Source organism: Engystomops pustulosus, chromosome 10, assembly GCF_040894005.1.
Source record: "Engystomops pustulosus chromosome 10, aEngPut4.maternal, whole genome shotgun sequence".
Taxonomy (NCBI): Eukaryota; Metazoa; Chordata; class Amphibia; order Anura; family Leptodactylidae; genus Engystomops; species Engystomops pustulosus.
Window position 1 is genome coordinate 68,435,258 of NC_092420.1, and position 17,710 is coordinate 68,452,967.

At 46.5% G+C, this 17,710-nt stretch overlaps 1 protein-coding gene across 3 annotated transcripts in view; it reads right to left on the reverse strand.

The window, feature by feature from the left end:
• Positions 1–17,710, reverse strand: part of LOC140105067 (uncharacterized) — a 90,153-nt gene that overhangs the window by 18,952 nt on the left and 53,491 nt on the right. For all 3 annotated transcript variants that reach the window (XR_011850485.1, XM_072128958.1, XM_072128959.1), the window contains exon 4: positions 8,300–8,392. Coding sequence is in view for 2 of the 3 variants with exons in the window: in XM_072128958.1 (XP_071985059.1) it covers positions 8,300–8,392 (93 nt within the window). In the remaining variant the exon portion in view is untranslated. The remainder of the gene's footprint in view (positions 1–8,299; positions 8,393–17,710) is intronic.

A 17,710-nucleotide genomic window follows, 5' to 3' on the forward strand; every position in this document is an offset into this window, starting at 1 on the left:
TTGCTGATGAGCAATTTTCCGATGCCCAGGTTTTCCACCAGTCGCAGTCTGTGGGTGATGATGACCTTCTTGACGTAGTGGAAGAAGTGTGTAAAGAGGTGTCCGACGATGAGGAGACACGGTTGTCAGACAGTGGGGAAGTTGTTGTCAGGGCAGGAAGTCCGAGGGGGGAGCAGACTGAGGGATCGGAGGATGATGAGGTGACAGACCCAAGCTGGGTTGAGAGGCCGGGTGAACACAGTGCTTCTGAGACGGAGGAGAGTCCTCGACCAGAACAGGTTGGAAGAGGCAGTGGTGGGGCCAGACGGAGAGGCAGGGCCAGAGCTGGTGCATCAGCGCCAAATGTGTCAACTAGTGAAGCTCCCGTGGCGAGGGCTCCTGCGGCGAGGGCTAGATTTTCAGAAGTCTGGAGGTTCTTTAAGGAAACACCGGATGACCGACGGACTGTGGTGTGCCACATTTGCCAAACCAGGATCAGCAGGGGTTCCACCACTACTAGCTTAACTACCACCAGTATGCGCAGGCATATGAATGCTAAACACCCCACTCAGTGGCAACAAGCGCGTTCACCTCCGGCCGTGCACACCACTGCTCCTTCCCCTGTGTCAGCTGATAGTCAGCCCCCTGCCCAGGACCCTGCCACAAAAACCCCATCGTCGCCTCCACGATCCTCCACAGCATCCACCAGCGTTCAGCTCTCCATACCCCAGACGCTGGAGCGGAAACGCAAATATAGTGCAACCCACCCGCACGCCCAAGCCCTTAATGTGCACATCTCCAGATTGCTAAGCCTGGAGATGCTGCCCTATAGGCTAGTAGAGACCGAGGCCTTTCGCAGCCTCATGGCGGCGGCCGCCCCTCGGTATTCGGTCCCCAGCCGCCACTACTTTTCCCGATGTGCCGTCCCAGCCCTGCACCAGCACGTGTCAGACAACATAATCCGTGCCCTGACCAACGCCGTTTCTGACAAGGTCCACCTGACCACGGACACGTGGACGAGTACTGCCGGGCAGGGCCACTATATATCGCTGACGGCACATTGGGTTAACTTGGTGGAGGCTGGGACCGAGTCTGACCCTGCGGCTGGTCATATACTGCCGACGCCGAGGATTGCGGGGCCTACCTCGGTCCAGGTGTTTCAGGCCTACTATGCCTCCTCCTCCTCCCACCCCTCCTCCACCTCCTCCTCCGAACGACCATCCGTGGGCATGGCGCCATCAGTCGGTAGCTCTAGGCACAGCAGCAGTGCAGTCGCTAAGCGACAGCAGGCGGTGCTGAAACTGCTGAGCCTAGGCGATAAAAGGCACACCGCCCAAGAACTATTACAGGGCATCACGGCGCAGACTGATCTGTGGCTGGCACCGCTGAACCTGAAGCCAGGCATGGTTGTGTGTGACAACGGCCGTAACCTGGTGGCGGCTCTGCAACTCGGCAGACTGACACATGTGCCATGCCTGGCCCATGTGTTAAATCTGATAGTTCAGCATTTCCTCAAGACATACCCCAATCTGTCTGATTTGCTCACGAAGGTGCGCCGCATCTGTGCGCATTTCAGGAAGTCCAGCACAGATGCTGCCACTCTCAGGGCAGCGCAGCGCCGCCTCCAACTGCCCGCTCACCGACTGTTGTGCGACGTGCCCACGAGGTGGAATTCAACACTGACCATGCTATCCAGAGTTTACCAGCAGCGCCGAGCCATTGTAGACTGCCAGATGTCAACTTCCACCAGAACTGGTAGTCAGGTCAGTCAGCTTCCTCAAGTCTACAATGAGGAGTGGACGTGGATGTCTGATATCTGTCAGGTGCTGAGTAACTTTGAGGAGTCAACACAGATGGTCAGTGGCGATGCCGCCATCATCAGCCTCACCATCCCGCTGCTTGGCCTGTTGAAAAACTCTCTGGTCAGCATGAAGTCGGAAGCTTTGCGCTCCTCACAAGAGACGGGGGAAGAAGATTCCCTTGTTGATAGCCAAAGCACCCTTAGGTCTGTTTCTCAGCGCATATCGGAGGAGGTGGAGGAGGATGAGGAGGAAGAGGAGGAGAATGTTGGCGAGACACAAGAGGGGACCATTGTTGAGTCCTTCACTGTTGAGCGTGTATGGGCAGAAGAAGAGGAGTTGGAGGAGTTGGAGGAGGAGGAAATGGACAGTCAGGCCAGTGAGGGGAGTGAATTCTTACGCGTTGGTACTCTGGCGCATATGGCAGATTTCATGCTAGGCTGCCTATCCCGTGACCCTCGCGTTCAAAGAATTTATTCCAGCACCGATTACTGGGTGTTCACTCTCCTGGACCCACGGTACAAGCAAAATCTTTCCACTCTCATCCCTGGAGAGGAAAGGAGTGTGAGAATGCATGAATACCAGCAGGCCCTGGTGCACAAGCTGAAACAGTATTTCCCTTCTGACAGCGCTAGCGGCAGAGTGCGTAGTTCTGCGGGACAAGTAGCGAGGGAGAGTAGGCGAGCAGGCAGCTTGTCCAGCACTGGCAAGGGTACGCTTTACAAGGCTTTTGCCAGCTTTATGTCACCCCAGCAAGACACTGTCACCTGTCCCCAGTCTCGGCAGAGTAGGGCTGATCTTTACAGAAAGATGGTGAGGGAGTACGTAGCTGATCATACCATCGTCCTAAATGATCACACAGCTCCCTACAACTACTGGGTTTCAAAGCTGGACATGTGGCACGAACTGGCGCTGTACGCCTTGGAGGTTCTTGCCTGCCCTGCCGCTAGCGTCTTGTCCGAGCGGGTTTTCAGTGCAGTTGGTGGCATCATCACCGATAAGCGTACACGCCTGTCGACTGACAGCGCTGACAGGCTGACGCTTATCAAGATGAATAAAGCCTGGATTTCTCCTAATTTCCAATCTCCACCAGGTGAAGGAAGCTCAACCTGAATAATTTATCCACTCCTCCTCCTCCTCATTTTCCTCCTTCTCCTCCTCTTTGTACAGTAAAGCAGAGGAAACTGGCTATTTTTTACAGGGCCCACTGGCTCTAGCTATAGTACTTTATGCATTTAATTTTTATGGAGGGCCACCGACCCGGTCCTCTGTTTTAAACAATTTTTGGGAGTGCCACATACAGGCACTCAATCTATTCCATTTTTCTGGAGGGCCACCTACCTGCTCCTCTGGTTTGAAAACTTTTTTGGACTGCCACATACAGGCACTCAATCTATTCCATTTTTATGGAGGGCCACCTACCTGCTCCTCTGGTTTGAAAACTTTTTTGGACTGCCACATACAGGCACTCAATCTATTCCATTTTTATGGAGGGCCACCTACCTGCTCCTCTGGTTTGAAAACTTTTTTGGACTGCCACATACAGGCACTCAATCTATTCCATTTTTATGGAGGGCCACCTACCTGCTCCTCTGGTTTGAAAACTTTTTTGGACTGCCACATACAGGCACTCAATCTATTCCATTTTTATGGAGGGCCACCTACCTGCTCCTCTGGTTTGAAAACTTTTTTGGACTGCCACATACAGGCACTCAATCTATTCCATTTTTCTGGAGGGCCACCTACCTGCTCCTCTGGTTTGAAAACTTTTTTGGACTGCCACATACAGGCACTATCCAAATTGAATTGTCTCCATAGCAGCCTCCACACGTTGTCTCCATTGCTACCTCCAAAAGTCGTCCATATAGCTGCCTCCATACATCGTCCCTTTATCAAACGAGGTGTGTCAGGCCGAAATTTGGGTTGTTTTCATGGATTCCACATCAAAGTTGTTAACTTTGTCGCCACCCTGCTGTGTTATCCACAAAATACACTGGCAAACTTTTACCATTTACGGATATTATTTCAGCGCTTCTTGCGCATCTGTTTACATTCCCCTCACCCGCCATATCCTAAACTTATAAGAACGCTACTACACTTGATCTTATACAAAAGGTTCTTAGAAGTGCTGTTTGGGGAGTAGCCTAGAGACAGGGGCTTGGATTGGCGAAAGCTCGCCTGGCAGCGGAGCGCCAGCTCCATGCCAAGAACCAACTAACATAGTTTTAACTGCAGCACCTTTAATCTACTACTAGTTCACTGCCTCCATACATGGCCGCCTTATCAAACGTGCTGTGTCAGGCAGAATTTTGGGTTGTTTTCATGGCTTCCACAACAAACTTGTTAACTTTGTCACCACCCTGCTGTGTAATCCTCAAAATATACTGGCAAACTTTTACCATTTACGGATATTATTTCAGCGCTTCTTGCGCATCTGTTTACATTCCCCTCACCCGCCATATTCCAAACTTATAAGAACGCTACTACACTTAACTTGGTGCAGGCTGGGACCGAGTCTGACCCTGGGGCTGGTCATATACTGCCGACGCAGAGGATTGCGGGGCCTACCTCGGTCCAGGTGTTTCAGGCCTACTATGCCTCCTCCTCCTCCCACCCCTCCTCCACCTCCTCCTCCTCCTCCGAATTACCATCCGTGGGCATGGCGCCATCAGTCGGTAGCTCTAGGCACAGCAGCAGTGCCGTCGCTAAGCGACAGCAGGCGGTGCTCAAACTGCTGAGCCTAGGTGATAAAAGGCACACCGCCCAAGAGCTATTACAGGGCATTCCGCATCAAACTTGTTAACTTTGTCGCCACCGTGCTGTGTAAGCCACAAAATATACTGGAAAACTTTTTTCATTTACGGATATTATTTCAGCGCTTCTTGCGCAGATGTTTACATTCCCCTCACCCGCCATATCCCAAACTTATAAGAACGCTACTACACTTGATCTTATACAAAAGGTTCTTAGAAGTGCTGTTTGGGGAGTAGCCTAGAGACAGGGGCTTGGATTGGCGAAAGCTCGCCTGGCAGCGGAGCGCCAGCTCCATGCCAAGATCCAACTAACATAGTTTGAACTGCAGCACCTTTAATCTACTACTAGTTCACTGCCTCCATACATGGTCCCCTTATCAAACGAGCTGTGTCAGGCAGAATTTTGGGTTGTTTTCATGGCTTCCATGTTAACTTTGTCGCCACCCTGCTGTGTAATCCACAAAATATACTGGCAAACTTTTATCATGTACCAATATTATTTGAGCGCTTCTTGCTCACCTCCTTTGGTTCCTCTCTGCCACCCATTGGTTTGAAGCCTGAGTCCATTTAGGGTATGTCGCCATGCCACTCTCTAGCCTGCCGCTGCTGCCGCTGCCTCTGCATGCCGTCCCCTATAGTGTCAGGGTCAATTATTGGATGTTTTAGATGCTATCTAGCTTCATTCTGTCACTCTGTCATGGCCATGCTGTTGCCCATAATTTTGGCATAATGGTGCGATTAAGCAGCCTCAGAGGCATCCATGCATGCTGCCCCTGCTGTTTCCTGTCCATTTCCGTGGTGTTTCCATCCTTTTCTGAGGTTCCCAGGTGTTTGGCCAAGCTTCCCTGTGCAGAGCCTTGGTCCCCTTGAAAAATGCTCGAGTCTCCCATTGACTTCAATGGGGCTCGTTACTCGAAACGAGCACTCGAGCATCGGGAAAAGTTCGTCTCGAATAACGAGTACCCGAGCATTTTAGTGCTCGCTCATCTCTAATCATTACCTTCCCATTCACACTTTAGAGGAGGAATAGCAAAGGGGTGGCAGAGGTACTAACTCTCCACCTGGCCCCAAATAGAAATAATCAACCTAATCCTAGATGGAAGGATTAGTTCCCATGATCCCGTGATTGGGACTCGCTGTCGTTTTTGTAATTTTTAGGCTTTTTCCAGTGTTGGGATTCCAAATGGGAACATTCAATTGTAACCTTGCTCTACAGTAACAGACTGAACCCCGGCAAACAGGTCTTTTATCTATGAATGTGTTCACGGTGTATTCAAAGCTTGCCGAGATGTTTCCATGAATATTTTACATTACTTTCAGAATATTAATCTTTCATTTACAGCGCGGAAACCTTGAACTCATGCATTTAAATGTATTTAAATGAAATATTATACATTAGAAGCTGCTGAGTTTTTGTCATTAGCAGTATTTTTTCCATTATTGTCATAGCTTGTAAACTCAGAGAAAGCCATTAGATTTTCATGAAATTCTTCTTGTCCTCTGCGAACGGATTGTAATTTCCCATTTAGAGAAAGCTAAAATACGGGGAATAAAACGGCTCCTTCTGAGAGAATTTTTTGAGGTTGTTTGCAAAAGTTTGTACAGGCAGTCCCCGAGTTACGTACAGGACAGGTTCTGTAAGTTCGTTCTGAAGATGAATATGTATGTAAGTCAGAACAGGTGTATTTTATCATTGTAAATCTAGTCAAATTTTTTTTTGCTGCCTCCAACAATGGTATTTTAAACATTTTGGGTTCACAAGGATGAACAATAAAGCTTCATTGTAGACCTCACAGTAGATCATTGCAGCCTGGGACTAAAGTATAGTAAATTACCAGCATCCAGAGAGGTCACAGAGGGTCCATTTGTAATTTAGGGTCATCAAGTGGGGTATCTTTAAGTCAGGGACCACCAGTATTTTTTATCATTTGCTTGTGAGTCATGTGTATCACGAGATTGATAGACATTGGAGGTCATTTATCTTTTCTCTTATTTTTATTTCTCTTATCTCTGTCTCCATACATACAGTTGTTTTCTGTATTGATTGCAAATAAAAAGTAGTTTAATTGTTATCTAAATTATAGACAGACTTGGACGATGATGACAAAAGTCGCAAATTAAATTCTTCTTCAACCCACTTGTAAAGTTTTCCCTACACCTGCTTGGGACCATTTCATCACTATGTGCATAAAATTGCAGCTTTTTTATATGTCCACATGTGGATTTGTGTGCGCGTCTAACTTTGTTCGGTGAGTGGAATAGTCACAAATGTGCCAAATGTGGCAAAAAAGTTGTTGCAAATATTGGAGATAAGAGAAAAGGCTAAGATAAATGACCGCCATGATGTTAATTTACTGATGACAGTGATCCACAGTTTTTATATCGCTTCTGATATAGATGGTATAAACTTTTCATTAAAGGGGTTGTCCGAGTGTGTTAAAAAATATAGAGGTGATCTGGGAGGGGGCTGTAAAAAAAAAATAAACTTACCTTCTCCGGCACTCCTGTTCTGCCTCACAACTGTCTTACAGTGTGGGACCCTTGTGTGTTTACAGAGGCAGGTGCGCTCAGCTCCAACAACATCCTCCTATCACCTGTCCCCGCAACGTGTGTATCAGGTTCTTGGACAGGGAACGGGTGGGGGTGTCAGGCAGGTAGAAGCTGCCGGAGCAGACCATGCCTGCCCATGTAAACAAACAGGGACCCGACAATGACAGAGGGTGGCACAGGAGAACGTGAGCGCTATAAGTTACGTTTTTTACATCCAAGGCCATATGTAGATTTTTTACCACATTTGGAGAACCCCTTTATTTCTGGGATGCCTTGTTTGCACCGCCCTCCTCAGGTCATATCAAAGTGATTACAAATATTTATTGTTACAAATATTTTTAGGGTTGGGTTTCCAAATATTTATCTTTCATAAGGAGAATAGATTTGTCAGTAACCAGTGTGTGCCTTTAATTAAATAATACAAAGCACAAAGTGTAGGGTGTGTAGGACTGTGTATCAGTGTATAGAGAAAGATGAGATAACTCAACAGACATTACAGGGAAAGTTAGGTGGAAATCAGTCTTTACTTATCATCATTGCTTGTCAGCACTAGGGATCTGAAGGGGTACATTGAAGGGGTATAGGGCTAAATTTGATTAATAATATAAATGTTTTTCTATATTACTGCCACCTTTTACACTAAGGATAATCACTGACATGTAAAGAGAACATTTGTCTACGTCCGAGGTAAGAGTTAAACTTAGGCAGCACTGGAGAAACAACTTCTCAGACCAAGATCTCATCAGTAAAAGTCTTCTCAGCCTTCACCTCTTCTTCATTTTTATTGCATTTCTACAATTGCTGGATCCTGAGTTATAAGAAGCAATAGATGGCTTCATGGTTAGTCACCCGGAGCAGAACCTGTGCTGTAGAGGCATTATATGGAAGTACAGTGTGTATAAAGAACTATTCTGGGAAAATTATTGTTATGTTGAAAATATAACCCTATCGGGGGCAGTGCATGGCTGAGATATAAGCAAATTTTCCTCCGAACTTCACTTTTTTTCTGTTTCTATTTTTTTTTCTCATTTAAAACCTAGAGTCTTGTATAGCGTGAGAGCATTATACACTTACCACACCTAACACTCTCCCAAAATATTACCCCCATGTCATGCAGCACCCAGTCCAATATACAGAATACATTCCATACGTTTTCCCCGTTATACTTTGGATCATTTTTCATGCGTTACTCTCCAATGAGATTTCACCGTATCTTACCTTACCGCTCCGTGTTTGGCCTCTTGAGGAGCTGGCACTACTATACTGCGTTTTCATAGGGTATGGATGAAAGGCAGGAAACCCCCAAACATCCTACAAACAGAATAAATGAAATACAATGTATAGTGAATTGTTAGATCAATATATACATCCAACTAATAAAATGTATATCTACCACCAGGAAGAAGGATTGTAAAACAGTCACACTTACATGTTGCCCCCTCTGGATCTGCTCATTTAAGCTTTTTATGCCTTTGTTTTTACAGAAAAAAATGTCTTAAAATTTATGCAAATGAATCTACGAGGCTCCAGGTTCCATAGCTGTTAATTGAAGCTAGAGACCCTCAGGCTCATTTGCATACATTTTAACCCCTTTTTCTATAAAAACAAGTGTATAAGAAGCTAAAATAAGAGGGGATCCTCCCAGAGGGGGCACACACCAGTATTTCAGTGTTCTTGGTTTACAATCCTTCATCCTGGTGGCAGATTTCCTTTAAACTGTTTGATAACAATAGATTTAAACCTTGCATAAGTCCAATAAATATACGCTTTCTGGCACATTTATCATACACTGGTGCAAAGTGCACCAGCTTATTATGGTGCCCCTGCCCCCTGGCAGCTTTAGGATCTGTCAGGAGGCTCCAGCACAGCTGTACTGATCCCACAGGGCAGTTCTATGCCAGGTCTTTCCTGGTATAAGCTACAGGCATTGCCCAGGTGTGGGACAGGAATACCCAGTGCAAGGCCACTGAACTGCGGGGCTCTCTCCTCTTCACACCCCTGAATTGTGAGCAAAAGATCCATTCCGCATATCAACGAAGTGTCACAGGCACGGGTGCTCGGGCGACCCATATCCCGGGTCACAGGCGCACCTGTGTTCCTCCCTCTGCCCCCGGACCAGACTGCACGGAAACTTACCTTCCCTGGCTCCTGTTTCAGCGGCTCCCACGGTCCAGCGCATGCGTCCCAGTCTCCTAGGGCGCTCACGTGCCGGCTCGCTAAGATTTAAGCGTGCCGCTAATTGACGCTAGCTGGCCGCCTGCCCTGATAAATTCCCAACCCCTTCCTGAGTCCCCTGCCGAATCTTTGTGCTTCTATGCCTCAAAGAAAGCTTTGTTCCATTACCTTTGCAATTATCCTGATTTCCCGTTGTGACCTCGATTCCGTCCTGAGTCCGATCCTGTGCTGCTTGTGCTGACCTACCGCTACGTCCCCGACTCTGATCCTGTGCTTCCTGTCTCGACCTCCTGTCTGGCCCCAACCACAAGCTTGCCTTACGTTGCTTCTGTACTTTGCCTCGGCCGCCACTGCGGACAAGTAGTGCCTGTGGAACGGCCACAACAAGTCCAACCTGCTTTGCGCCGGGCTCTGGTGAAAACCGGATACCACTTAGACTCCGGTCCCAGGTGTCGGTTTAAATCGTCCGCGGTGGTCCAGTGGGTCCATTACCCCTGAAGCCGGGCATGGATCCCGCCAAGGTTCAGCTACCTGAACTGGCTGAGGTAACAATAAGCTCTGCTGTACTGGACAGATAAATGTGATCTTTCCCATTATGCCCATATACCTCTGTCATGCACCTCTGTGATATTGGCTTTTAAAATTTTGAAAAAGAAGAATTCCTGATGTTTATCAGGCCTGAACACTATTTAAATAAAGAAAAAGGAAGTAGAAATCTATATTTTTCTGATGCTCGGAATATGTCTTATTACATCGGTGGGAATGGTAGACGATAAAATACCAGAACTGCTGTGACAGTTATGCTGAACACCTGCCAAAAATATTCCTTTTTCTGTCAAGAATCTATATGACAAAAATAAAGTACAGGAATAAACCCAATTTTATTTATGCACATTCTTCTCATTGAAAAGCTTCTCCTGAATTTTAGAACAAAAGTTTTGAAGAAAAAGTACACACACGGTGTAGGATACTGGCTTTGATATTGGCAGTAACATCTGACCTTCTCAAATCTACAGCCGTTATCCAACTCCTTTGTAATGGCAGATGCTGAAGACCTTCAGAGGAAACACAAGTGTCCATCCCTACATCACATACCTGTATATCACACTCGGTGCTATCTTTCTACACACTGCTCTATTCCTTTTTGCTATGCAGCCTCTCTTCTGCTTTAAAAAGACTTGATCTAGATTTTTACAGTTGCCTTCTCTTCTGGTTTGCTAATATCTCTAGCTTCTAGCTAGAGATGTCCTGTGACCAATCTTCAAAATAAGTTGAGATGCCATAAGTATACTGTCAGGGAGGCTAAGCTGAGAACATTATTTATAACTGTGTTACAGGAATCTGTCTAATAGTTACCATATATACTCAAGTAGAAGCCAGGTTTTTCTGCACAATTCTGTGCATGTCTCTGTGATCTACCAGCAAAGAAAATAAGCGGCAGTGTCGCCACCTTCTGACGTCATAGTCTCTGTGCCGGTAGATCACATGGACATGCATTTGCTGGCCTGGCCAAGAACCCGAAGAGGTGCTGCAGGGAAAAGATGAAGACTGGTGTTAGATCCAGGGGTGAGTACTAACTTTATTGCCTTCTCTTGGGGGCACTCTACTGTTCATTCTACTTCCAGCGGAGCTCTGCTGGGCATTCTACTTATGAGGGCACTCTGCTGTACATTATATTAATGGGGGCCCTCTGCTGGACAGTATATTAATTGGAAGAACGGTGGTGGACATTCATTCATGAGGGGAGACTGCTGGACATGTTATTAGAGAGTAGTGGCTGCATTTCCCACTCTAGAGTTATACTTGAGTCAATAAGTTTTCCTATTTTTTTAGTGGTAAAATTAGGTAACTTGGCTTATACTCAAGTATGTATGGTAGTTATATCTCTAATAGGAGCGTCCATCGCCTGTGGAGAGCCTTTCAACATCTCATGGTTTGTTAGGGGGTGCTCTCCCTATTGAGAATTCAGGGAAATATGTTAATAAGTTATCTGGGATGGAACAAGGAAAACCACACCTCTTTTGCTACCTTGCAAGGCAGCCCCCTTACCGTCAACCATGACTTTCAGGAATCCTAACAACATTATGTGGGATCAAAGCCTGCAAGGCAGCCTTAATTGGCAAAGTATCTGTAAGGAGAACTCTTGCTCCATGACCCTAGCCAAAAGCCTCTCACTGAACTAAACCATTCCCCTACAATGTAGAGACTCAACCATGTCAAAACAGCGCTGTTACAGTTGGGAGTCAGTTTCTTCTGGAATAGGTATACTGGTTTGGTTTTAATCCCGCATTATGTCATTAGGCTTCCTGAAAGTCATGCTTGATGGCAAGGGGGCTGCATTACAAGGTACCAAAAAGAGGCACATACAGGAGCACATCTAAACCTCCTCCCTGCTCCCTCGGCACTTCTCTCCTCCCTCTCTCTGGTGTAATCTCAGGGGGAAGTGATGAGGGAGCAGGGGGAGAGTGAGACATGCTCCTGCACATAGTAATAGCCTGTGAAGATGGAACAAAGAAGGGCTCGCCCAGCAGAGCTTCTGGTTTATTAGCATAATTGTAAAAGTTGATTTTAGAAAGAAGAAGTCCATGGATAACAAATATAAGAAGATAACTAAATTCATTGTGCCTGGATATATGAGTAAGTGTCCCTGGTTTATCATGATGTGGTGGTAGATTTCTGTTCCTTACCAGCCTGTCAATGTGTGTTGTTATTTTGATGTGTATTTTTTTTTTTACTTTACTGAAAATGTTTCTATTATCACAGCAACAATGTATTCAGTATTTTCTATACAAAGAGATATAGGCCCACATTTATCAAAAACAACACAAACTGTGCAGTTTCCCTGTGTATAGTGCAGGGGGCGCCAGATTCAGGATTTCCACTTTTTTAGTGCAGCTTTAACAACACACATCTGTAGGACTCTGTATGATAAATGTGACGCAAGGTCCGACTGTGCACCTCCCTTTTTGTGCAAAAAAATTTGTATTGTGTTGGGAACGTGCAAAGTCCGACAGAAAACTGGTGCACAGCCCTTAATAAATGTGGCCCATACAGCGTGGAGCTTGAATGCATGCAGATAGCATTTATCAGGTGAAGATCCATCATATTGCTAAATTAACAGTGATTGCAATAATCTTCACTTCTGCAAAATAATGACTGCTGCAGAAGTAGATCAATCACTACCATATAATGGGACACATTTACTTTCCCAGTCCAGAGGAGATCCCGAAAGTGTATTGTCCGACAACAATGCACTGTGCCGCGATTCAAGAAGATTGTGCACCCAATATCCTGCATGTGTCGCTTCCCCGCTCAGGTCCGCTGGAGTTCACCATCTTCCTTCCGGTGCATGTAAGTGCGTTGGCTTGCGACACAATATTTAAGTTAAATCCCGCAGTTTGTCTGAATCTGCCGGATCGTCCGACGGCCCACCCCCGATGTGTGTCACATGCAATTGTGACTTAATCCGTTCGTGTGCAACACAATAGCCTTCTAAATACCTGTGGCGCAATGTCCGAATATGTTGGAAAACCTGACGGAAATGCAGCTGCGGGAGTGAATAAGCCCCAATGTATGTGTAGCTGAATAATGCACCTTCTATATTTAGGTGATTGTGTCCTAGCAAGCTTAAAGAAAACCTACCATTTGCTTTTATGCCTTATGAAGCAAACATACCTTGAGATTGCTGTGGCTACACTGATGCAGAAACATATCTTGTTTAATCCCTGAACTGGGTGGTTTTGTTGAAAAAACTATTATAAGATTATGATAATGAGGCCCTGGCGCTCCTGTGGCTGCCCCGGTGCTTCTCCTATTACCCTAATTAAGCTTTGTCCTGCCCAGCACAAGCCAAGAATACAACATCACTGTGTTGTCCCTGACAGGTAGGAGCAATCAATTGCTGCATGATTCCCTTGCTGTCCTTCTATAGGAAGTTTAATTGTTTACATCCTGTGGATAAAAACTGTGGTAAAAATGGTCATGTGATGTCACACAGGTGCACAGCTCGTTATATCACAGAGAGCAATCAGAGCTGTGTTTTACAACATGCCATGCATTTGTGTGACATCACATGACCAGGAACCGGTTTTCTATCTCAGGAAGTAAACAATTAAACTTCTTTTTGGAAGTCGTCAAACTGAGATCTAGAAAACTGTGAGAAATTTCTATGGAAAATAGATTATAAGATTGTGTGACTTTGCATCATACAAATAATATGAATTATTTGCTAGAATTGGGCTTTTAGAGGGGTTTTCCAAATTCTTCACAGGACATTTCATAAATAGATGATAGATGTGGATCCTACCTCTGGACTTATCTCAGGAATTGGGGGTTTGCAGAATGGAGAGTGAGCGGCACGTTCATGGTTTCTCATTGAGAACATTGTATAGATGCAGCGCTCCAAATCCCTAGCATTAAAGGGCATCTACCACCAGCCTTAGGGGCTCTGGTCTCCATAGGTATGAATTGAGCCTGGAGCCCTGCAGGCTGATTTGCATACAGTCTTTCATCCTGGTGGTAGATGTCCTTTAAGTGGTCACTAACTTCTTAAATATAAAGTGACTGTACAGTATTAGTGAGACTTTGTAATATATCTTCATTAGAGATGAGCGAACATGCTCGTCCGAGCTTGATGCTCGTTCGAGCATTAGCGTACTCGAAACTGCTCGTTGCTCGGACGAATACTTCGCCCGCTCGAGAAAATGGCAGCTCCCGCCGTTTTGCTTTTTGGCGGCCAGAAACAGAGCCAATCACAAGCCAGGAGACTCTGCACTCCACCCAGCATGACGTGGTACCCTTACACGTCGATAGCAGTGGTTGGCTGGCCAGATCAGGTGACCCTGGGATAGACTAGCCGCTGCCCGCGCTGCTCGGATCATTCTGTGTCTGGATGCCGCTAGGGAGAGAGCTGCTGCTGGTCAGGGAAAGCGTTAGGGTGTTCTATTAGCTTACTGCTAGGCAGGAGTGATTCTCCAAGAACCCAACAGCCCTTCTTAGGGCTACAATAACGTTCTACTTTTTTTTTTTTTTTTTTGCATCTAGTACCATTTTGTGAGGAATTAGCAGGGGGACTTGCTACCGTTGTGTTTAGCTCTTAGTGGCACACATATCCACCTCAAACACCAAAGTGGGAAAATTTAGTAGGGGTTGGATTTCAATTAGGCACAGTCTGCCATTTTTCCTTTTTTATTTTACGTTTATTTTGTTTAATAACTCAGTGTCATCTCATCTGGCATAGTAGTGTGCTTTCATACTTGGCTAGAAAATAGCCATAGGAGAATCCAAACGGCTTACGCCTACAGTAGCGTTATATATTTGATTTCTGGTTGATCTGCTGGTGGCTGTACTTGCTGCAGTGCATCTACTAGCCAATTGTGAGCAATTTGTAGTGAGACTTGCGACCGCTGTGTTTTGCGCTTAGTGACGCACATATCCATTGCAAAGACCGAAGTGGGAAAATTTAGTAGGGGTTGGATTTCAATTAGGCACAGTCTGCCATTTGTCCTTTTTTATTTTACGTTTATTTTGTTTAATAACTCAGCGTCATCTCATCTGGCATAGTAGTGTGCTTTCATACTTGGCTAGAAAATAGCCATAGGAGAATCCAAACGGCTTACTTACGCCTACAGTAGCGTTATATATTTGATTTCTGGTTGATCTGCTGGTGGCTGTACTTGCTGCAGTGCATCTACTAGCCAATTGTGAGCAATTTGTAGTGAGACTTGCGACCGCTGTGTTTTGCGCTTAGTGACGCACATATCCATTGCAAAGACCGAAGTGGGAAAATTTAGTAGGGGTTGGATTTCAATTAGGCACAGTCTGCCATTTGTCCTTTTTTATTTTACGTTTATTTTGTTTAATAACTCAGCGTCATCTCATCTGGCATAGTAGTGTGCTTTCATACTTGGCTAGAAAATAGCCATAGGAGAATCCAAACGGCTTACTTACGCCTACAGTAGCGTTATATATTTGATTTCTGGTTGATCTGCTGGTGGCTGTACTTGCTGCAGTGCATCTACTAGCCAATTGTGAGCAATTTGTAGTGAGACTTGCGACCGCTGTGTTTTGCGCTTAGTGACGCACATATCCATTGCAAAGACCGAAGTGGGAAAATTTAGTAGGGGTTGGATTTCAATTAGGCACAGTCTGCCATTTGTCCTTTTTTATTTTACGTTTATTTTGTTTAATAACTCAGCGTCATCTCATCTGGCATAGTAGTGTGCTTTCATACTTGGCTAGAAAATAGCCATAGGAGAATCCAAACGGCTTACTTACGCCTACAGTAGCGTTATATATTTGATTTCTGGTTGATCTGCTGGTGGCTGTACTTGCTGCAGTGCATCTACTAGCCAATTGTGAGCAATTTGTAGTGAGACTTGCGACCGCTGTGTTTTGCGCTTAGTGACGCACATATCCATTGCAAAGACCGAAGTGGGAAAATTTAGTAGGGGTTGGATTTCAATTAGGCACAGTCTGCCATTTTTCCTTTTTTATTTTACGTTTATTTTGTTTAATAACTCAGTGTCATCTCATCTGGCATAGTAGTGTGCTTTCATACTTGGCTAGAAAATAGCCATAGGAGAATCCAAACGGCTTACGCCTACAGTAGCGTTATATATTTGATTTCTGGTTGATCTGCTGGTGGCTGTACTTGCTGCAGTGCATCTACTAGCCAATTGTGAGCAATTTGTAGTGAGACTTGCGACCGCTGTGTTTTGCGCTTAGTGACGCACATATCCATTGCAAAGACCGAATTGGGAAAATTTAGTAGGGGTTGGATTTCAATTAGGCACAGTCTGCCATTTGTCCTTTTTTATTTTACGTTTATTTTGTTTAATAACTCAGTGTCATCTCATCTGGCATAGTAGTGTGCTTTCATACTTGGCTTTAAAAACTCAAAAACACAAAAAAAAAAAAAAACCACAAAAAAAAAGTTAAAAAAAAATTAAAGCTATAACTCTCATTTTAAAAATGTTTAACCCGAGGGCTAGGGGTAGAGGACGAGGGCGGGGACGTGGGCGTCCAACTACTGCAGGGGTCAGAGGCCGTGGTCCTGGCCGGGGTGAGACACCACCTGCTTATGAGGGAGCAGGGGAACGCCGCAGAGCTATACTCCCTAGGTTCATGTCTGAAGTTACTGGGACTCGTGGTAGAGCACTGTTGAGGCCAGAACAGTGCGAACAGGTGATGTCGTGGATTGCCGACAATGCTTCGAGCAATTTGTCCACCAGTCAGTCTTCCACGCAGTCCACCCATGTCACCGAAATCGCCACTCCTCCAGCTCCTGCACCTCAGCCTCCTCCCCCCCAGTCTGCCCCCTCCCAGGAAAATTTGGCATTTGAACCGGCATACTCTGAGGAACTGTTTTCTGGACCCTTCCCACAGTCACAAACCACTTGTCCGGTTGCTGCTGAGCAATTTTCCGATGCCCAGGTTTTCCACCAGTCACAGTCTGTGGGTGATGATGACCTTCTTGACGTAGTGGAAGTGTGTAAAGAGGTGTCCGACGATGAGGAGACACGGTTGTCAGACAGTGGGGAAGTTGTTGTCAGGGCAGGAAGTCCGAGGGGGGAGCAGACTGAGGGATCGGAGGATGATGAGGTGACAGACCCAAGCTGGGTTGAGAGGCCGGGTGAACACAGTGCTTCTGAGACGGAGGAGAGTCCTCGACCAGAACAGGTTGGAAGAGGCAGTGGTGGGGCCAGACGGAGAGGCAGGGCCAGAGCTGGTGCATCAGCGCCAAATGTGTCAACTAGTGAAGCTCCCGTGGCGAGGGCTCTTGCGGCGAGGGCTAGATCTTCAGAAGTCTGGAGGTTCTTTAAGGAAACACCGGATGACCGACGGACTGTGGTGTGCAACATTTGCCAAACCAGGCTCAGCAGGGGTTCCACCACTACTAGCTTAACTACCACCAGTATGCGCAGGCATATGAATGCTAAACACCCCACTCAGTGGCAACAAGCCCGTTCACCTCCGGCCGTGCACACCACTGCTCCTTCCCCTGTGTCAGCTGATAGTCAGCCCCCTGCCCAGGACCCTGCCACAAAAACCCCATCGTCGCCTCCACGATCCTCCACAGCATCCACCAGCGTTCAGCTCTCCATACCCCAGACGCTGGGCGTGCAACCCACCCGCACGCCCAAGCCCTTAATGTGCACATCTCCAGATTGCTTAGCCTGGAGATGCTGCCCTATAGGCTAGTAGAGACCGAGGCCTTTCGCAACCTCATGGCGGCGGCCGCCCCTCGGTATTCGGTCCCCAGCCGCCACTACTTTTCCCGATGTGCCGTCCCAGCCCTGCACCAGCACGTGTCAGACAACATCATCCGTGCCCTGACCAACGCCGTTTCTGACAAGGTCCACCTGACCACGGACACGTGGACGAGTGCTGCCGGGCAGGGCCACTATATATCGCTGACGGCACATTGAGTTAACTTGGTGGAGGCTGGGAGCG